Here is a 22,420-nt window from a genome sequence, read left to right on the forward strand (position 1 = left end):
AGTGAGTTATTGCACGCATGGAAAGATCTTGACCTCCAAGGCCAATGCGAGACTTTGGGAATGTTATCAGAGACGGATTCTCCTGAATTTCACAAGATGGGTGGTGTTTCTTGTCTGAGAGATTTCCCTCAGATGCTTGATGGGCTAAGCAGTGATCAACAACTAGATTTCGACAGAGTCAAAGATACACTTTCTTGTGTTGCTAAGGACTTGCCGGTTGATAATAGCATGGACTTGGAATCTCTTCTAAAGGAAAATGGGAAGCTTCTCTCGTTTGCTGCGTCACATCTTCCCTGGTTACTTAAGCTGGGTAGGAATAGGAAGTTGGATAAAAGGCTAATGCTTGATTCTATTCCTGGAAAGCAGTTTGTCAGCGTAAAGGCAACTGCTCTTGTTACCATTCTATCCTGGCTGGCAAAGAATGGTTTTGCACCAAAAGATGAGCTGATAGCCATGATTACAGACTCGATAATTGATCTTCCGGTAACAAAAGAGGAAGACATTATAGGATGCTCGTTTCTGTTGAATCTAGTAGATGCATCTAATGCAGTAGAAGTTATAGAAAAGCAGTTGAGAATAAGGGGGAACTACCAAGAAATTCGGAGTATCATGAGTCTAGGCATGATATATAGTTTGCTACATGACTCTGGAGTAGAGTGTACGGCTCCCATCCAGAGGAGAGAACTGCTTCGGAAGAACTTTGAGAGAAATCAAACAGAAAGTCTCTCTGGTAAGGGTTTCTCGGTCTATTATTTTTTAAATATACCTTTTTTTGCCAACTTCTTTTGACCTCTAGGTGCTGTTTTATACAGATGATATGAGGAGGATCGACAAACTTCAGTCAACTTTTTGGAAGGAATGGAAACATAAATTAGAGGAAAAAATGTATGATGCTGACCGTTCTAGAATTCTGGAGAGAATTATCCCCGGGGTTGAGACTGAAAGGTTTTTATCCCATGATATTGAATACATTAAGGTTGCTGTTTTCTCTCTCATTGAATCTGTGAAATCGGAGAAGAAGCTGATTTTGAAAGATGTACTAACATTGGCTGATACATATGGCTTGAACCAATCAGAGGTACATTTCACTTTATATATACCTTATACTGCACATACTGTCCTCAACTGCAACTAATATATACCTTTCTTTGTCTTCTTGCCAGGTGATATTAAGGTATTTAAGCTCTATCCTTTGCTCTGAGATTTGGACAAATGAGGACATCACGGCTGAAATTATACAAGTCAAGGAAGAAATACTTCTCTTTGCTTCAGACACCATACAAACCATAAGCACAATCGTGTACCCAGCAGTTAGTGGTCTTAACAAACAACGCCTTGCTTACATATATAGCCTCCTTTCTGAATGCTATAGCCATTTGGAATTAAGCAAGGAAGCATCATTGTTGCTTCAACCGCATGGTTCCTTTGCTGGGTTATCGAATATGTATAACGTCCTTAAGCAAGAATGCAGTAGAGTGTCGTTTATCACAGATTTGGATTTCAAAAATATTGCAGCATTGGGAGGTTTGAACTTTGACAGCTTCAACAATGAAGTCCATGCGCACATCAATGAGATGAACTTGGAAGCTTTGGCCAAAATGGTAGAAACTCTCACTGGCTTCTTCATGGAGAATTCGTCCGACCGTCTCATTTCCTGGCAAAATGTTTACAAACAATATATTATGAATTTGTTAGATACACTGGAGAGTAGAAGAGATCTTGATTTTGGAAGTGCAGAGAGTTTCCAGGGGTTCCTCGGTCAACTTGAGCAGACATATGACCACAGTAGAGTATATGTCAGGATCTTGGAACCTTTGCAAGCTGTGGAAATCCTGAAACGGCATTTCACATTAGTTCTTCCGCCAAATGACTTGTACGTGCATATCCCTGATAGTTCTACATGGCAAGAATGTCTTATATTACTGATTAACTTTTGGATAAGATTAGCTGATGAGATGCAAGAAGTAAAATCATCTACTCCAAGTCTTGTGGAGAATCTTATCTTAAGCCCTGAATGCATTAGCAGCTGTCTTACTGTTCTCATAAAACTAGTAATGGATGACAGTCTGTCCCCAAGTCAGGCTTGGGCTGCAATACTTGTCTACATTAAATCTGGTTTGGCAGGTGATTGCGCGACTGAAATCTTCAACTTCTGCAGAGCCATGGTCTTCTCTGGCTGTGGATTTGGACCCATTTCTGATGTCTTCTCAGATTTGTCCTCTCGGTATCCGACAGCTATGCAGGATCTTCCACACCTTTACTTGAGAATACTTGAACCCATTTTACAAAATTTGGTATCTGGGGCTCATGAAACACAGAATCTTTACCGGTTGCTCTCCTCTCTCAGTAACTTGGAAGGCAACCTGGAAGAACTGAAGCGTGTTAGGCTTGTAGTCTGGGAACAACTCGTAATATTTTCTGAGAACCTGGAGTTGCCAAGTCAAGTTCGCGTGTACTCCTTAGAGCTTATGCAGTTCATCTCGGGTAAGAATATCAAGGGCTCATCATCTGAGCTACAGTCAAACGTTATGCCATGGGATGGTTCGGCTGAGCTATTATCGTCTATGCAGAAGACTGAAGCCACGCTAAACCAAGCGTTGTCAGACCAGGCTGATGGCTCTAGCAGACTCACAAATACTTTGGTCGCACTCAAATCATCTCAGATTGCTGTGGTGTCCATCGCTCCAGGCTTAGAGATCACCCCTGAGGATCTATCGAGTGTTGAGACATCTGTTTCCTGCTTCTCTAAACTCTCTTCTGCTGTTACTACAGCTTCACAAGCTGAAGCTCTTCTGGCAATTTTAGAAGGATGGGAAGAGCTGTTTGAAGCTAAGAAAGCCGAACTATTGCCGTCTAATGAGGCAACCGACCAAGGAAACGACTGGGGCAATGATGATTGGAATGATGGATGGGAAACATTTCAGGAACCAGAACCCATGGAGAAAGAAAAAAAGGAATATATAGTCTCGGCTCATCCTTTACATTCGTGCTGGCTGGATATTTTGAGAAAGTACATTGCCTTGAGCATGCCCGAAAATGTTCTACGACTTATAGATGGATCGCTTCAGAAACCTGAAGAGGTCCTGCTTGAAGAAAATGAAGCAGAAAGCCTGGCTGGGATCTTGGCCAGCACTGACCCATTTCTCGGTCTAAAGATATCTCTTTTGTTGCCCTACGAACGAATCAGATCTCAGTGTCTCAGTGTTGTTGAAGAAAAATTGAAACAAGAAGGCATTCCGGAGTTATCGAGTCAGAGCCATCATGAAGTTCTTCTCCTGGTTATATATTCTGGGACTCTCTCAACGATCATCTCCGATTCTTGCTACGGCTCAGTCTTCTCCTTCCTTTGCTATCTGATTGGAAAGCTATCTCGAGAGTTCCAAGAAGAGCGGATAAGACAAGCGGACAACAGACAATCAGATGCAAGTTCCGAGAGACGGTTTATGTCATGTTTTGGGAAACTCATGTTCCCATGTTTTGTCGCGGAGCTTGTGAAGGCCAACCAGCAGATATTAGCTGGGTTTCTGGTAACCAAGTTCATGCACAGTAACCCATCTCTTAGTCTGATTAATGTTGCAGAGGCAAGTCTGAGGAGATACTTGGAGAAGCAGCTCGAGTCTTTGGAGCATTTGGATGATTCGTTTGGTGAGAGCTCAGAACTTGCAACGCTGAAGAATACAATCTCAAGCTTAAGAGGCACTTTAAAGGAAGTTATACGATCTGCGTTAGCGTCTCTTTCTACTTGTACAAACAGTAGATGATGGAGGCTTCTTCTGAGGTGAAATGGTAACAAAAAATGAGTAATTAGGAGAGCGTAAATCTGTTTATGCGGTTTTTATATATAGTTAATATAGTTTCTAACTTTATTTTTCGACAGGAAAACTGTTTTTGAGGTATCCATATAAATTGTCCATCCTAATATGATACCTCCATTTTCAATTTTTATATAATTCAAAGAAAAGCTGGAAATTAGAAGACATTGACCTAAATGAAATGCAATTTCAACTAATTAAAATATCAAGTTCCCATAATCCCATTCTCTGCAGCCAGCCCTCTTCGTGTTTCCCTCGGCTAGTACCATATTTCATCTGAGCCACACATAACTACTATTCATCTCAAAGTTCAGGTATAAAATAATAGAGGTATCCTAATTACTATATTAACCTCTTGTTTAACTATGTTAACTCTTGTTTAATTAGTTCAGCAGCCACACATAACTATATTAACTCTTGTTTAATTAAGAACATTGACCTCCAACGTCAAACTTATGTGAAAACATATTTCATTCAGAGTGAAGAAACCCAATGTGGTCGGGGAGTTACATATGTTTTCTAGTTATTAGACTACAGCAGATAAGAGAAAGACTTTTTGCATCAGAAGAGTAACAACAAAACGAGAAACAAGATATATAAATATCCATTTGGGATGTAGTTATATCGATACATCCCTTCTCTCGTGCTTACGAGCCCAAATGAGCTTCTCGTTGATCCACAACTTTTTAATGCGTTCGCGTTTGCCATCGAGTATGCGATTCATGGTAGCGACCGAGTCCAAGACCAACCGAGCAAATAGTGATTGTTGTTGGCCATCGCTATATTGCATGTCAACGCCTTTAACACAATTTTCACCATACGTTTCTGTGAAAAACTGCTTCACCTCTGCCTCCGACACAGGAACCCCACGAGCAAACGTTAGAAATATGGTCCGTTCGCTTTCAATCTCGATGCTGTTGTCCCCAACAACGACATCATCGACATCAGTCATGTTGTTTGCCATTTAGTCTTGTGATCTAGGAGGTTAATACGTTTTGTTGCAATTCACATAATCAAATCTTTATATTTATATGCTGCATAACCAAAGCATTTTTTTAACTATATGGGCCGATCTAGTTATAAAGAGATTTAGCCACGTCTCTCTATACATTTATGATACTTAAAACTATTTATGGTTGAAGACAAAAAGAATTAAAAACACTATTTTATGGTTATTATGAATAAATAATGCATTTATAATTAATCATTAAAATCTGAAAAATATTTATGTGAAAAATCTTTAAAAATCATCCTTTTTGGGTATATCTTTTGAGTTCTTAATCAAATTTGGATTATGGTAATAAATGATATTTAATTTTTCTTTTTCTTTTATTTGAATATCATTCATTACCCATTCATTACCAATCTAGTTTCTATTTTTTTTAATTTAAAAAAAAAAACACTTTTCCTAGTAGAAACAAATTTTAAATACATTTATAAAAAATGACAAATTCCCATTATCAATTTCTGAAAAAAATAAAATTATGTTTTCTTGTTAATTGCAACTTGGCAAATTGGGAAATTGCAACATTAAATTAATAAAAGATTAAGTCGGTTTAGGCCTCTGGGCCAGTGTTCTAAAACGCGCTAGGCGTTCTCTAGGCGATAGATGAACGCCTAGCGCCTAGTTGTATACGCGGGAGTTTAGGCGGATATTTATATATACTATAAAATTATATATATATATATATATTAAACAAATTATAAAATAATTATCAGTAAATAAATAAATAAAGTCAAATGCCAAATAGAAAAAATATTTCAGTTCTACAACTTGATATAAGACAAATCCAAGCTAAAAAAATAAAAATAAAAACCAATTTCAAAGAAATATAAAATTAAACCGTAAAGAAAGAAAGAAGAAGTGCAAACCATCATTTTCTTATACTCCGTATATGTCTTGAACTTCATCTCCATCTGATTCGAAGTCAATATCAACATGTTCTTCATCTTCATCATCATCTGAAATGACAACTTCATCATCCAATTCTCTAACATCACCCACATTACCCGCCATTGATGTCTCTCCAGCTCCCTCTCCAGCTCCCTCTCCAGCTCTCTTGCCATTGCCAAGTCCTAAATCCACATCCAAGTCCTCTTCTCCATTTTCACCCTCAATAATCCATTCTTGAGCATAAATAGCGTGATCAGCAACTAATATATCAATATCCTTCTCCTTTTGTACCTTTTTTCTTTTGTTCATAATTCTAGTGTTGAATTGGACAAAAACCAGATTATTCAACCGACTTGTATCAAGCCGATTCCGCTTCTTTGTGTGAATCTACATATATCAAACAAAACCATCAAGACTAAAATATTCAAAGCACTTTAGAGTCAAATGAAATTAAATAATAAATCTGTACCCCTTCAAATGAGCTCCAACTCCTTTCACATCCCGATGAACTAGTCGTTAAAGACAATATCCTTTTAGCCATTCTTTGTAAGTTAGGAACTGAAGTTCCGTAAGTACTCCACCACTCAACTGGAAAAATAAGCCATAATTCTATTAATTAATTTCAAATAATGTGTGAAAGGCTGAAAGCAAACAAGTATAGTGAAATACCTGGATCATAATCATCTTTGTTATCTTCACAACCTTTGATGGCCCATACTGTTCCAAAGTTATCTTCTTTCTTTTTGTACTTAGTAATTTCAGCATTGATGACATTGCACTGTGTGGTAAGGTCATCCGGGAAAAAAGCATCCACACACTTGAGAAAACTAGTAAGTACATTATCCTTTAATGGGATGGTTGAATCCTTGTAGAAGTAGTAAGGATTCAAAAAATAAGCAGTCAAATGCAGAGGATTGTCAAGCCGACCCTTTATCCTTTGGTCAATGATATTCATGATTGGTTGTATGTTTTTTTCAACATTGTTCAACCCACCACGCACCTCAACTTTTGCTTGTGTTAACTCCCCATGCAAGTAACCCATTGTCGGCTTCTTGTCCCCATCAACTAGCCGAAGTATTCTGACCAAGGGTCCAAAAACCTTCAAACACATTTTCACTCCATTCCAAAATTGCGTACTTCTCACTGTTTTATAGGCTTCTACTCCTTTAGGATGCTTTGCCCATTTACAGCTTTTCCAATCAGTACTAATAAACATTGCTTCTAACTTATCTTGTTTATCCATTAAACTTTGTAGTGTTAAGAAGCATGACGCAAACCTAGTGACTCCCGGTCTCACAATATCTTTATTTTGTGTGAATTTCCTCATCATTGCCAAAGTCTTATGGTGAGCATAAACAAAGATGGTGAACCCTTTAGCTCTGTCAATGACCGTCTTAAAGTTGTGGAGTTTCCCAATGCTCTCTAGCATTAAGTTCACTGTATGAGCAGCACATGATGTCCAAAAAATGCTTGGAAATTTCTCTTTTAAGATCTTAGCTGCAGCCATATTGTTTGGTGCGTTGTCGGTTACCACTTGAACCACATTCTCTACCCCAACATCCTCAATGCATCCTTTAACAAACTCGAAAATAAATTGACCTGTATGAGCATCCTCGGAACACTCCCTAGAAGAACGAAACATAGTTCCTCCTCTACAATTGATGCACAAATTCATAATACTTCTTCTTTTTCTATCAGACCAAGCATCAGTCATTACTGAACAACCATTCTCCTTCCACTCTTCTTCTTGGGTCTTTAACAAACCTTTCACTCTACCAACTTCTTCTTTCAATAAAGGCTCACGTAAAAGGTATTGACTTGGTGGTGTAACTCCTGGACCAAATTGTCCTGCAGCTTCAAGCATCAACTTAAACTCATCAATTCCAGTAGAATTAAAAGAGACACCAGCTACATAAACCCATCTTGCAACATATTGATGAACTTTATGAAGTCTATCTTTCCAAAGTGCATCACTTATATTTTGTTGCTTTGTTGGAATGGAAGAAAGTCGTGGGTTAATATCTGATGCAAACTTGTCCATTGGACCAAGTGTTCGTGGCTTCTTTTTTGTTCCCATCTCTCCAAGTTCGACATCCTCTTCCCCATCATCACATATCTTTACAGAATTTCTCAAGTCAACATCTGACATCATTTTGTTTTTTCTTTTCTTCTTTGCTTCATCAATAGCAGTTTTACACTTTTCTTGATCCTCTTTTGATGATAATGGACAAGCAGAAACATTTCCTTGAATCTTTGCAATGTGCTCTTTCATCCTATATGCCCCACCTGAAAATTCTTTCCCGCATAACTTACACTTCACCTTATCAGGATTTTTGGGATTACACAACATCCCATATTCCCAAGCAACATCTTTTGAATTTCTTCTTAAAGCTGATGTTTCTGCTAGCAGCAGAATGATAATCCCCTGCAATTTTAATTAGAAAAAACAAATTCAACTAAAAATCTAGTAATTAAATAATCAAATCATGACAACAGATCGAACATGATTGTATATGATGTTCTTCAACAAAAGATGTTATAATATTATATACACACTTCACAAGGCACAGCCACGAACAATAAAACAAAGGTCCGAAAACAGAGACATCAACAAAGTAAATCAGAGACATAATAAAACTGAAAGTTAAGCTATTAAACTATTACTTAGTAATATTAAATTAGAAAGAAAGAACTGTACCACAAAGACTACGATACACGAAAGTGAAGCAGCTCACCTTGGGAAGAAGGCAATCAGAATAGAGAGAGAGACAAACCAAATATGGAATAACAGAGAGTTATGAAAACAGAGAGTTATGAAAACGAGAGGTAAAGCCACAGAGATATCGATAATACTAATAGATTTTGGGATTGTATTCATTAAGTATTATGAAACTAGGGTTTTGCCCACTTAAGAAAATATACGGACATCTCGGCGGTGATCGTATACGCGGTCTATGCGGTGTCCAGGCGCCCGTTTTATAAGAAAACGCAGAATAAGCCGAATATGGTGTATTCGAAACGTTAGTACACCGAGTAGAGAATAGGCGGCGCCTAAACGTACGAGACGCCCGCGTTTTAGAACATTGCTCTGGGCCTTGTGATGGCTTATAAAAAGAAGACCTTCATGATCTCTTTCTCATTATTACGATCTCTTCGGATCAACTCTGATTCTATCGTCTCTTCTCCCCACAACCCTAAAATCGCAACGCTCTGCAAATCTCTTGCAATTCTCTCTTTCAAGGTACTTTACCATGTCTCTATGCTTCTCGATCTGAACCTCGATTAATTCTAAGATCTCTCTATTCCTAGTTCGTCAGATTTGTCATGTTTGTTCAATTTTTTTGGTGATTTTTGTACGTTCGTTATTTAGCTGTTGGTTGAGAACTATATCGTTTAGATCTGTTCAATCTAATGCTTGATTTTGCTATTCGAAGTTAAGCTTTGGGTTTTCTTGGTTTATGTAGATCCGTTCTCTTCGGGTGTTGTTTTGATTTCTTATTAGGGTTTCTTTTGTTTAAGTTTGGTGTATGTTTTGCTGATCGATTACTTGTTTTGTTTGTTTCTCCAGATGCAAATTTTCGTGAAAACACTCACTGGCAAGACCATTACTCTCGAGGTTGAGAGCTCTGACACCATCGACAATGTTAAGGCAAAGATCCAGGACAAGGAAGGGATTCCTCCGGATCAGCAAAGATTGATCTTTGCTGGTAAACAGCTAGAGGATGGTCGTACCTTGGCAGATTACAACATCCAGAAAGAATCAACACTTCACTTGGTTCTTCGTTTAAGAGGTGGTATGCAGATCTTTGTGAAGACGTTGACTGGTAAAACCATCACTCTCGAGGTTGAGAGTTCGGATACTATTGACAATGTTAAAGCTAAGATCCAGGATAAAGAGGGGATCCCACCGGATCAGCAGAGGCTTATCTTTGCCGGTAAGCAGCTTGAGGATGGTCATACACTCGCTGACTACAATATCCAGAAAGAGTCCACTCTCCACTTGGTGCTTCGTCTTCGTGGTGGTATGCAGATTTTTGTGAAGACCCTTACTGGAAAGACCATTACTTTGGAGGTTGAGAGCTCGGACACTATCGATAATGTCAAGGCTAAGATTCAGGATAAGGAAGGGATCCCACCAGACCAGCAGAGACTCATCTTTGCAGGTAAACAGCTTGAAGATGGACGCACCCTTGCCGATTACAACATCCAGAAGGAATCAACCCTTCACCTTGTGTTGCGTCTCCGTGGTGGTATGCAAATCTTTGTGAAAACTTTGACAGGGAAGACTATCACGTTGGAGGTTGAGAGCTCCGACACTATTGACAATGTCAAGGCCAAGATTCAGGACAAGGAAGGGATTCCACCAGACCAACAGAGACTCATCTTCGCTGGAAAACAGCTTGAGGATGGTCGGACTCTTGCAGATTACAACATCCAAAAGGAGTCGACTCTCCATCTTGTGCTTCGTCTTCGTGGGGGTATGCAAATCTTTGTCAAGACTTTGACTGGTAAGACGATCACCTTGGAGGTAGAGAGCTCAGACACAATCGATAACGTCAAGGCCAAGATTCAGGATAAGGAAGGGATCCCTCCGGACCAACAGAGACTCATCTTCGCTGGGAAACAGCTGGAGGATGGTCGGACTCTTGCGGATTACAACATCCAGAAGGAGTCTACTCTTCACTTGGTTCTTCGTCTCCGTGGTGGTGGATACTTCTGAGCTTATGGTCAGTAGTCAAAACTGGTGTTGTTTATTGAGAGACTCGTGCACTTGGAAGGTGATTTCTGCAAAAGATAAAAAAGACTTTTCTCTATCGCCTGTTATGTTTTCGTTATATGTACTTTTGTCGTAAACCTTTCCGGTTGGGCTCTTAATGTGTCAAGTTTTAATAATAATCCAAGTGCACGTTTTAAAAAATTGTTTTGTGATTTCATAGCATGCCTCAGAAAACGCAGAATATTAGAAGTTGAATGCAGCCAGAGTTACGAATGTTAACTCGTAGAATCTAAAGCTAACTCTGTTGTGCTCTTTAACAACCATGATTCTAAACTATGTAGTCTGTACCGTGGAGAGTGTTTAGAATCATGCCTTTTTTCGACGTCTGAATCCAATTTCACAAAGATATTAGTATCCACATAAAATTGGCATCTGATCTAAACAGACATGATGAAATTTATAGAAAATGTTGTCACTGTTTATTATTAGCTAAATCCCCAACAATGGTTCCAAACAACATCAATGAACCAAAGTACCAAACCCAGCAATGAATAGATAAGCGATATAATACATACACACATATCTCATATAAGGGACCTTGAAACCAGTCTCCAGCTGCAACACAAAATTGAGTCATATATATACATACGTTTATGTTCAGCAAAATTGAGTGTAATATGGGATTGTACCGAACCAAAATTACCAAATTGAAATATCCGTTTTAAACCGAAAATGAAAAGAAAATCTTAAACCGGTCCGGTTAGCGTTTGATATTATCCATATTCGAGAGCTTCTAGACGAAGAAATCTAGAGAGAGCCGTCGTCGACATTGTTTCATTTCCGCCAGCAGTTTGCGAACTCAAATCCTTACATATATCAGTTACGTTTCGTTTCCGAAATTATGAGAATTCTCGATTTCTCGTAGATTGAGATCTGCATAAACCCCCTAACCCCAGCAGATCATTAACTATAATTAACTAGAGGGAGGACTGCACCAGCCAGCCAATTAGTGTTTCGATTTTCTCACCATGCTTACTTGATGGATCATCTGGAACTGTAAGCTAACATCTGATAGAATGGTCCCTCTTCTAAGCCAAAGAGATGTGTTATGTCTAACACATGAACAAGTAACCAAAGAGATAAACTCTGTTTTTTCAAATTTCAAGTCTCCTCCATTAACGTGACATTGAAGTCTTTAAATACACAAACGAAACAAAACAGATTGATAACCAACCCTAGAAACAAGGAACATGATTAATGAAATGGGAATATGGAATCGTGGACTTGATATCCTAAAACTAAGGAAACCACTAAGCATCTTCTCTGGTTTGGTTCGGTTATGATCTTATCAACATCTTAATCTCAAAACAGAACATCATAGTAAAGTTTTTTTTTTCCCTTTGAAGCGCAAGTAGAGTACATGATGAGAATTCAAGAGTGTTTCAATTTCCACTGTCCTTAAAGAAAATGAAACCAAATACTCTGAAGCAGAGAGCGTAGTAGCAGCTTATTAATAGGAGGAGGATTGAGGTGGAATGTAGTAAGGTGCGGGGTAAGTTATAAATGTAACCATCCGGAGCATCCCAAGGACGTTGATTCGGAGACGGAATAATCATAGGGGGGAGAGGAGAAGAAAGTCCGCCGAGCCTTAACGCATCTTGAGCCGAGTCAAGCTTGATGGTCGTCATGGGAACATGTGATAAAACATGTCTCTTAACCCCAACGACGCGAGGAATAACTGGCAACGACCCACGAACAACGATGCGATCCTCGGGAACGCAAGAATCGTCCAAATCCTCCTCGATCAGAGAGGGGATCTCGCAAGGAAGTTGGGATGAACTCGTTGTCGCCGCGTGAGAGAAAGCCCGGCATTGAAGCTCAGCAAAGAGAGTAGAGTCGGAAGACGAATCAGAATGAGGGCTCGGCGACGACCCCCGCATGTCGCGACCCAGCCTGTCGCTGCCATCAGAATCCAAAGAGGTCGCTCGGCAAAGGTGACTCTCAGCAGAATCGTAAGAAACGGATCCGGGGGACGCTATCGAAGACAAATAAACAAAAAGAGAGAAAAGAGGAAATAGACGACTTAAAAAGAAGAGGAGGAGGTATACCTGAAAACTCGAGAGCAGAAGATAACTCGTAGACAGGGTGACGGAAATGAAGTAGAAGGGAAAGTATTTGTAGAGAGGGACGGAGGATTCAAGAGGCGCAATCATTATAACACTGCGTTTTGGCGACGGTACTACTTTCGGATCTCACGCGCGTCAGGAACCGCACAACGTGATTCGACCTCAAACATCGAAAATTGGGGGAACCCACGCGCGACCTTTCACTTCCCCAGGCCTTGTCCAGAGTTTACCATCCCTATGATCGGAAGCGATGACCTAAAATCCTTTGGGTAAATTAAGTTATCACTACAAGCAGTCCTTCGCCTGAAGACTACGAACTGAAGATCTTAGGGGGAGACTACTGTTAGGGGTAGATCGTCACCCCAACAAGAAAGCCGGTCCAGGAAAAGCCCAAAATAAACCTCCTAGGAAGAAGGGGTATTTTGGTCTTTTTAGAGGACGAACCGACACGATTCCCTATAAGTACAGGCGTACGGCCTTCGAGAAAGGGGATCACAAAAAGGGAAAAAGGACAGATATCAAGCACGTAACCCGTCGTCTTGAGTTGTCGAGCTCGCAGCTCGTCTTAAATCTAGTCATTTCACCTTGTCTAAATTGTATTGTAACCCGTCCTTTTGCTTCGGCATTAATCAATAAAAGAGAACTTCGACCCTCCATTCACCGAGTTAAACATATCTAATTGTGACCGATTTGGACATCAACAAGTCCCATTCTGCAACAAGCCCTCTTCTTGATTCTCTCCATAGAATCTAAAGCTAACCTTGTTGTGCTCTGCAACAACCATGATTCTAAACTACCGCATACCCTTTTTCGACCTCTGAATCACCAAATAACACAAAGACATTAGTATTCACATAACAAAGTTCTCATCCGATCAAACAAACATGATGAAGTTTATAGAAAATGTTGTCACTCTTTATTAGCTAAATCCCCAACAATGGTTCCAAACAACATCAATGAACCAAACTCAGCAACTGCCCAAACTCCTTTTCCAAAACCATAAGTGATGTATAGATAATACACATAAGGACCTTGAAGACAATCTTCTCCAGCGGTAACACAACAATTGAGTCATATAGTACATGTGAGTATCAGACATATCCAGCGTTATAAATGTAAGTATCAGACAGCAAGAATTGGTCTAAATGTTTGTCGGACTGTGTAGCGGATAAGCTAATTTGGAATGGTACCGAACCAAAATTACTAAATTGACATATCCAGTTTGAACCGAGAATAAAAATTTAAACCGGAGCGGTTAACGTTTGTTATTATCCCATATTCGAGCTTGAAGATGAAGAAATCTTAGAAGACCCGTCGACATTTGTAACATTTCCGACAGCAGTTTGCGAACTCAATCAAACCCCAAAAATATATCAGATTTTGTTCCGTTTCCGAAATATTGAGAATCCTCGATTTCTCGTAGATTGAGATCTGCATAAACCCCCCTAACCCCCGCAAGGTGCAGCTGAAAAATTCATTCGATCAAGAAGAAACATTTCATGGTATTCTAATAAAAAAGAAGGGCGATGAGAGGATCAGCACTACTTGATTTGATATTGTTCCTGCTCGTATCTCCATTAGCTAACAGTCTCAAGGGATCTGAAATCTCCAAGTTCTATGACAAATCCCTTTCCAATCAAATCTCTCAGCCTGATGGGTTAGTGTCTTCTTTCGATTCTTCGGTTTGAACTTTTAATTGATCGATCCATTTGCTGCTTTCATTCTCTTCTCTCTAATTTCAATTTGATGGGTTTGATTTGATTACACCTTATCTATTTGGGAACGTCAACATCTATTTGAATTGGTCTTAAAGTTGACATTTTTATTTTTCCAAAGTCCGTGTTTTTAGGTTTCTTGGACTATGTTGTTCTTAACAAGCTAAAGATTGTATTTTTAGGTTTCTTGGACTATGTTGTTCTTAAAAAGCTAAAGATTGTTTTTTTTTTCCTACAGAGAATCTGATTATGTATTGCTTTCTACGGTAGATGGGTCTATATCTTTGGTGGATATGTCCTCTCAGAAACTGGATTGGACATTTCATACCAATGAGCCTATATACTCATCATACCAAGCTCCTCATTATCATTACACTACTGATGAGGAACGTGCCTCGGCTCTTGGTGATGACTTTTACATGGATTGTGATAAGAATTGGCAACTTTACAATTCCTCTATGCGTAAAGGCAAACGCATAACTAAGGTGTCTGTCTTTTCGTATGATGTTTCTTAACCTCATTTTTTAATTAGAGTTTCTCACTGAAGTTGTATCATAACGAAGTGTGTATCTTTTTCTGTTTTAGATAGTGGATGCTTCGGAGTTCATTGGAACGTTGCCGTATACTTCGACGGATAGGATTGTTTTAGGTAAGAAAGACACATCTGTGTTTCTCTTAGATTGGAAGACTGGTAAATTGGTTAAGAGGTATAGAATGGACGAGTTATATTCTGATACATTCGTTGAAAATGATAAAGAAAAGGCTATTGTTTTGTCAAAAGAAGCTCCGTTACTATTTGGACCGGGGTTAAAGGAATCAGAAGATCTTCCTGAGCTGGTTTATATTGAGAGGAAAGATTTTAAAATCCAATGTATATCAAAGTTTGGAGATGTTTTGTGGAGTGTTTCTTATGCTAAGATGGAAGCTAAACTACAGAATCATGAGAGTGTACAACTTCTGGGTGGGTTATCTTCATCAGATGGTATTCCTATTAGAACTTCTTGGGGCAAAAACCAGTTACCGGTATCGTATACTACAAGTGTTCCTGTGGTCCAGTTACGTAATGTTAACTATGAAACACTGTTTCCGAGACTTGGTTTTCTAGACGAGGCGTTGTATCTTCCATTTCAAGATAGAAAACCTAATCAGTTGGCTCCTGGAGATGGGAATCAATTAGCACTTCCGAGCAATAAAGAGGCTGAAGAAGTCCTTTCCCTTCCCTTGCCTGAGACTGTAATATCTCAGATCACTGATGTTATTGATGGAAGCACTAAACAGGCAGGCTTTGCTAGCAAATTTTCTGGTTTGGTTGTCCTACTTTTCGGCCTCTGTGTTACTATGCTTTCTGTTTGCGGCATTTTCTTTTGCCGGTTAAGAAAGAGCATGCGGATCAAGGAAATTTCTGAAGTCCCAGTCGTGATACCAAAGAAGAAAAAGGCCAAGAAAAATGGGACTATAAAGGCTGCTCACAAGAAAGAGAACAAAGATCCCTGTAATGAAGATAATGAGAAGAGGTTTCTTACTGCTTTCCCTGGCCTCAATAATAGTCTGGCCGAAGGATATAGGGTTGGTAAATTGTGTGTATCCAACAAGGAAATTGCTAAAGGGAGCAATGGGACTGTTGTGCTTGAGGGATCCTATGAGGGTCGTCTTGTAGCGGTTAAGCGTCTAGTACAAACGCATCATGAAGTTGCTCAGAAGGAGATTTTGAACCTCATGGCTTCAGACAAACATCCAAATATTGTCCGGTGGTATGGGGTTGACCAGGATGAACATTTTATCTATATTTCATTAGAACGGTGTGCTTGTAGCTTAAACGATCTCATCCACGCATCCTCTGGACTGCTTGAGAGTCCAACATCTTCAAGTAGTATGCATTCGAGTCAGATCATCCCAATCCTCGAGAATGGCAAAGGAGTTGAGCTATGGAAGGAAAACGGATATCCATCTACTGTTTTGTTGAAGTTAATGAGGTTTGTTTAGTTTCTCATCTTTGACACTTATAATCAAAGGTTGCACACATCTTTCTGATCTTTGTATGTTTGTGTTACAGTGATATAATTGCTGGTCTAGTTCATTTGCATGATATTGGGATTGTACATCGAGATCTAAAGCCTCAAAATGTATTGATTGTTCAGAACTCATCTTTATGTGCAAAGTTATCAGATATGGGTATTAGCAAGCACTTGCCAGCCGACAATAGTGCCCTGACTAGAAATTCAACTGGTAAGAAACTTGAATACTTAGATGATACAATGTAATGATGGTAACATAAAATGATATATTCTTCTCATATTTGATTGTTGTTTTGAATGATAGGTTCTGGAAGTTCTGGGTGGCAAGCACCTGAACAACTTCGCAATGAACGGCAAACAAGAGCCGTTGATCTCTTCAGTTTAGGGTGTGTTCTTTTTTTCTGTATGACTGCAGGTAAGCATCCTTATGGAGACAATTATGAGAGGGACGTAAACGTTGTTAATGATCGAAAAGATCTTTTCTTGATCGAGAGTCTTCCAGAAGCTGTTCATCTTCTCTCTGGTCTCCTGCACCCTGATCCAAACTTGAGGTACGAATGGCACTTTTGGTTGATACCGTTGTTATCAAAACTAGCATTTATATGTTCAATATTTGAAAATGCAGACCTAGAGCACAAGAAGTGCTGCATCACCCATTGTTCTGGAACTCAGACACGAGACTGTCTTTCCTCCGGGATGCAAGCGATAGGGTCGAACTGGAAAACCGAGAAGAAGGCTCACAGCTCCTGGCTGCACTCGAAAGCACAGCAGCAGTTACATTAAACGGGCGGTGGGACGAAAAATTGGATAGCATATTCTTAGACAATATCGGGCGTTACAGGCGGTACAAGTTTGACAGCATCCGAGATTTGTTAAGGGTCATACGGAACAAACTGAATCACTATAGAGAGCTTCCTAAAGAATTACAAGAACTACTGGGGAGTGTACCTGACGGGTTTGAGAGTTACTTCTCAAGCAGGTTCCCAAAACTGTTGATTCAGGTTTATACAGTTTTACTTAATTACTGTAACAATGAAGAGTTCTTTTTGAAGTACTCTAAGACCACTGTATTCTAGGACTTCTTGTATGATAAAGACTTTTACTAATAAAGTTATACCTGATCTCATCAAGTAAAAATATGTTGCTGCTACGTTATGTAACTCCTAAATATAATTTTACTGTAATTTAGATACTTACAGTATAATGTTTCAGCCATTAAGAATACCACATATTTATGTTTTTTTTTTTTTAAACTTTTTAATCGAATATTTGTATTTTAGTTTATTAAGCAAACAATGTCGTGCTACTAAAAGCTAACAACCATTTAAAATAGGTGTGGGCATTTAGATATAAACTAGATTTGGACCCGTGCTACAGCACGGATTGAAATACATTTTATTATTTTTAAAATATTATATATGTAATTGTATATAATATTATTTGGATGCAACTCATGCAAATAATTTTTATTGTAAATATTATTCATGAAATGTAAATGTATTATGTAAGTCTTATATTGTTAATTTTAACCCGTGTTAGAGCATATAAATTTATTAATCCGTGCTAGAGTGTGTCCAGCAGCTTCCGTGCTAGAGTGTGTCCAGCAGCTTCCGTGCTAGAGTATATAAACATTTAACTCGTGCTTGAGTTTGTAAGTCTTAAAATTATAATATAAAAACAAAATTCAATTTGTGCTCTAGCATGGTCCTAATTTTTATTGAACGTTATGGTTTATCAATAAAATATGTGGAAAGTAAATTCTAATATTGTGTTCTTTGGAAACAACTTGATATATGACTAAAATCTTCTAAAAATACAGTTTGAAAGATCCATGATTTTATTTATTACCATTAATATATCAATTTGGAATATCTCCAATTAAGGTTGCACCCAATATTTAGGTGTAACCATTAATATATGAATTAATCTATAACCTATCTATAACCTATTTGTAATCATTTATAATTAATTAAAAATATAAAGTCTACAAAAACTATATTGTGTACTTCTTTTTATTAAAAAGGAGATCATTTGAAATAACTCCGCGATTATAATTTTAAATTAAATAATATAATTTAATCACTATAATATAAACTATATTGTGTACTTCTCTTTATTTTATATTATAATATAAATAATATAAACTATGTTATGTACTTTTCTTTTATTAAAAAGAAGATCATTTGAAATAACTATGTTATGATCTTCATGATATATTTGCTCCACGATTTATGGATTTATTATTTATTATCTATATACTCCACGATTTATGGATTTATTATTTATTATCTATATATAAAGAGTTATCTTATGAAGAGTACAAGATTAATGTATATCTTATATATAACCTATTAGTATGCATTTGTAACCATTTATATTTTTTAAAAAGTCTACAAAACTTAAGTTGTGTACTTCCCTTTTATTAAAAGGGGATGATACACCACATATTTTTTCACAAAATCATAAATAAAAAATGATCATAAATAAAAAATGATCATAAATAAAATTATGGATTTTATAACATTAATCCGATTCAGTTAATCGTTGACCGAATCTTTTGGTTTTGGTATAATAACATTGACCATAACTCTTTTTTTTTTGGTCAAGTACCATTGACCGTAATTTATTGTTTCAAATTTATGCAAATTGTTTCTATAGATAAGAAAATTAATAAAGTATAACTTGAACGTTAGTATTACTGATTTCAATTTAAGTTATCACACTCAAAATGTAAAGTAATCTGAGTATAAATTTACAAGCTTTTTGTATGGTTTCTTAAGCACATATATATACCACACACCAAAATGGCTCTCAATATGAATACGAATCTGATCATTACTACTCTTGTGACGATCTTGATTTCACATTTACCTTCTTCCTCAACAGTGGATCCTGAGCGGCCAACAAAGTCTGTAATCGACATAATCTGTAGCCAAACAGTCAACTTCAATGAGTGTGAATCGATTGTCACGTCACAGCTCGACTCGTCCCATACAGATATCGAGACCATAACGAAAGTAACGACAAAAAGAGCTCTGACCTATGCTATGGAGACGGTTTCTCATATCCAAGACTATCTTCTCCCAAATACAACAGATTCTCGGGACAAAGCTGTTTTCTCCGCTTGCAAGATCGCGTACAACGCCGTGGTTTCTCGTCTTCAGAGTGCTTATGCGTCCATGTATGAACGTGATTACGTGGCAATGAAGGCACAGCAGAAACAAGCACTTAGGTATATTGAGGTGTGTGTTAAGAGGACTAACTTCTTTCGGCGGACTCCGTTTGTAGCAGCCAACTATTATGCGAGGTTGATGGCGATGACTGCCTCCATTTCAGGCCAGATCCTTTGCTCTTCCTACAACCGCGACCCCTGTTAGAAAAATCCCGTTTTGATTTTAATTTTACAGATGATAGGCCAGGTTTCATGGAGCGTGAGCCAAGGCCTGTGCGAGTAGAAAGGCCCAATCCGAAGTATGTTGTTTGAGTCGTTACGAATTGGTGTCCTCCAATTAGAGGAGAATCCACTTTTCATTTATCTCTCTGTGATATGTCTCGCATATTTTGTAATTTTCCATTCCTTTTGTTTAGAGATTGGATAATCCCGAGTTGTTATTTCCTTTCCTATATAAATTAATGAAAAGCCAAAAAATAGGTAGTCTTAACTACCAAACAAATCTCTTGTGTCGTTGTTCTTTGCACTCTGATTGGGACTTTACCAACAGATAACTTTTTTTATATCTTTTGATAGAAACAATTGCACATTCCATTAAATTTTATTGTGTACAAGACCAAAATGAACAAACGTTAGCTATACCATTAACGTCGACTACAAGTAATTTATTTGGGAAAAAAATCGAAATATTTAGAATGTTTAATAGTTTTAATTTTAAACGTATCATCGTTTTGGACTTTCTAAGTATATTAACAAACGAAAACATTAGATAGAGAAACTTCTATTATTTTTTTGTTTAAAAATTTCAAACATAATATTCTTTAATTTTCGATGTCTATATTTTATCAATATTTTAGTTTTAATCCAGCAATAGGGGCTTAATTAGTTCTTTATATGGTATGTTGTAAGGAATTGGTTTGAGGGTTGCTTATCATGAAAATGAAGAGGACAAAAGTGGTTGAATCGAGTGAGCAAGAAAAACGTTGTGAAAAAAAATCAAATCATTTATTAATTTATTATAGACTGCAAGTCTGCAATACGATATAGACTATATATACACTAGATGAGTATCCGCTCAATGTGCGGGTTTAAAATTTTATAAATTAAATTAAAATTTTATAAATATATTAAAATTTGTTGTAAGTTATCTATAAATTTTATTTTTGTTATAATACATTGATTTATATCCATTTACAAATATTTTATGTATGTTACTATTAAAAGTGTATTTTTTTATACTTAAATATATTTTATGTTACAAATATATTCTTTATCACCATCTTGAAAATGTCTATATGAACACATTTAGCCAACTTTTTTATTTTCACTTCTGCATAGTTTTTTAATTACTAAAATTGTTGGCTCAAAAAATATTTTGAATAAAAAATATATTACATAATATACTAATCATGTATCATCACAATAATGTATGACACTCATCCCTTATGGAGAGAACCTTGCGTCCAACCTACTCCACCATGGAGAGAACCTTGGCTCCGCTTTCCTTCCTTAGGGAGATAATCTTGCGTCCAACCTCCTCCACCTTCGTCTCTTGGGGAGATAATCTTGTGTGTCCAACCTTCTCCACCACAGAGAGAACCTCGGCTCTGCCCTCTTCCTGTGTAGAGAGAACATGTTCACGTTTTTTTGCTATCTCAAAATGGCTTGCTCCGACAGCCAATTAAAGTAAAAACCTTTTTCTAACGTCACAAAAAATCTTTTGATTGTAACTAATGTTAAATTTCCCAATGTATTCATGGAAGTTTCTTTGACACACTATGATGTAGCCTCTGTCTCTGTAACGCCTCAACCGCCACCTTGCTTAGTGAGTTCATGTGCACTCTCAGTCCATGGGTCCACCTTCCTAAGTGGGTCCTACATCTATTCCCAGCCCATGAACCCATTCATATTCGATGATCGGTTTGTTACGTCTAGGAGGCTTTAAAAACTTGTTTACCGACCCTACAAATCAACAGATGATCTTTTCATGCGTTTTGTTTTCACTCGCACAGTTCCGACAATCGGGAAAGTCACCCATTATGAAGTTCTCTCAGGACCCATGAGCGAAAAATAAGTGCATTTTGGTGACATATGTGTCCAAATCAATTCTTTTACACCTTTCTGCAAACCAGGGTGTCAATGTTTTTGAGCTCCTATGGATATATCAACAACAAATTATGTTTTTTTAATCTATTTATCTATGTTTGTTGTAAGCTTGTGTTTGATTAGCCTATTTTATCTATCTATTAGGTTGATGAACTTCTACTCATTATCTCCTTTGGGATTGAATGAATAATGGTAACAATTATGTTTGCAAAAAAAAAAAAGGGTTTGTGATCAACCAATCAAGGTTGAAAATTTTGGATAAAGAATAATTTGACATAATTAAAGAAACAATAGAAAATTATTCAAAGATGAAAATATAAATTAAATAAAACAATCTAAATATACTACAATAAATTTTGAAATACATTATAAGGAAAAGAAGACGCATATATTAATTTGTTTTTTTTGGGTCAACTTATTAATCTTACCTATTCCCAACTGAAAAATGAAAAAAATAGGAGAAAAGTTTGGTATAAAAAAAATAAGAAAAATTTACCTTCCCATTAAAAAAAATTTTCAATTAAACAAAGTTGAAAGCGTGTTTTTGAATAAATTATTTAAATATGAAACAATCTATGTTTATATAGAAGTGAATACTGACAAAATTTAGAATTAATAATTAATTGTATATTTTCCTTAATCCTTTTTCTATTTTTTTGTAGAACTAATAACTTAAAATTAAAAATAAGTACATAATTTATAATTTTGAATTTTATGAACTATATATATATATATAATCTCCTTATAATAATTATTAAAAAACTTAGTATTTTTAATAAATTCTGTAATTTTGATAATTATCTTTTTACAATATTAATGTTTTATCTTTTTATATTATTAATATTTTCTTAAACAAAATATTT

General features: G+C 37.1%; 7 protein-coding genes across 7 annotated transcripts in view; 4 read left to right on the top strand and 3 right to left on the bottom strand.

The window, feature by feature from the left end:
• The window catches only part of LOC104770828 (MAG2-interacting protein 2-like), an 11,458-nt gene extending 7,486 nt beyond the window's left edge, over window positions 1-3,972 (top strand). The window contains exons 12-14 of the mRNA XM_010495284.2: window positions 1-730; window positions 813-1,078; window positions 1,164-3,972. The exon at window positions 1-730 is cut by the window's left edge and continues 28 nt beyond it. Coding sequence (XP_010493586.1) covers window positions 1-730; window positions 813-1,078; window positions 1,164-3,761 — 3,594 coding nt within the window. The 3' untranslated portion in view covers window positions 3,762-3,972. The remainder of the gene's footprint in view (window positions 731-812; window positions 1,079-1,163) is intronic.
• On the bottom strand, window positions 4,267-4,838 carry LOC104770829. Its single transcript, XM_010495286.2, has one exon. It carries the CDS (start codon window positions 4,774-4,776, stop codon window positions 4,432-4,434), a length of 345 nt encoding a protein of 114 aa, XP_010493588.1. The 5' UTR covers window positions 4,777-4,838; the 3' UTR covers window positions 4,267-4,431.
• On the bottom strand, window positions 5,695-8,056 carry LOC104772527. The gene is made up of 3 exons (XM_010497129.1): window positions 6,376-8,056; window positions 6,176-6,294; window positions 5,695-6,093 (listed from the first exon to the last, which is right to left on the bottom strand). The coding sequence occupies exons 1-3, from the start codon at window positions 8,054-8,056 to the stop codon at window positions 5,695-5,697; spliced, it is 2,199 nt and encodes a 732-aa protein (XP_010495431.1).
• Window positions 8,710-10,640, top strand: LOC104770830 (polyubiquitin-like). Its single transcript, XM_010495287.2, has 2 exons — window positions 8,710-8,947; window positions 9,275-10,640. Exons 1-2 carry the CDS (start codon window positions 8,807-8,809, stop codon window positions 10,424-10,426), a joined length of 1,293 nt encoding a protein of 430 aa, XP_010493589.1. The 5' UTR covers window positions 8,710-8,806; the 3' UTR covers window positions 10,427-10,640.
• Window positions 11,802-12,618, bottom strand: LOC104770831. The gene is made up of 2 exons (XM_010495288.2): window positions 12,532-12,618; window positions 11,802-12,458 (listed from the first exon to the last, which is right to left on the bottom strand). The coding sequence occupies exon 2, from the start codon at window positions 12,361-12,363 to the stop codon at window positions 11,866-11,868; it is 498 nt and encodes a 165-aa protein (XP_010493590.1). The 5' UTR covers window positions 12,364-12,458; window positions 12,532-12,618; the 3' UTR covers window positions 11,802-11,865.
• Window positions 13,827-17,483, top strand: LOC104770833 (serine/threonine-protein kinase/endoribonuclease IRE1b). Its single transcript, XM_010495289.1, has 6 exons — window positions 13,827-14,206; window positions 14,503-14,749; window positions 14,850-16,237; window positions 16,318-16,490; window positions 16,584-16,830; window positions 16,905-17,483. The coding sequence occupies exons 1-6, from the start codon at window positions 14,076-14,078 to the stop codon at window positions 17,353-17,355; spliced, it is 2,637 nt and encodes an 878-aa protein (XP_010493591.1). The 5' UTR covers window positions 13,827-14,075; the 3' UTR covers window positions 17,356-17,483.
• Window positions 19,084-19,656, top strand: LOC104772529. Its single transcript, XM_010497130.1, has one exon. It carries the CDS (start codon window positions 19,084-19,086, stop codon window positions 19,654-19,656), a length of 573 nt encoding a protein of 190 aa, XP_010495432.1.

This window comes from Camelina sativa, chromosome 20 (assembly GCF_000633955.1).
Source record: "Camelina sativa cultivar DH55 chromosome 20, Cs, whole genome shotgun sequence".
In the NCBI taxonomy this organism is placed as follows: domain Eukaryota; kingdom Viridiplantae; phylum Streptophyta; class Magnoliopsida; order Brassicales; family Brassicaceae; genus Camelina; species Camelina sativa.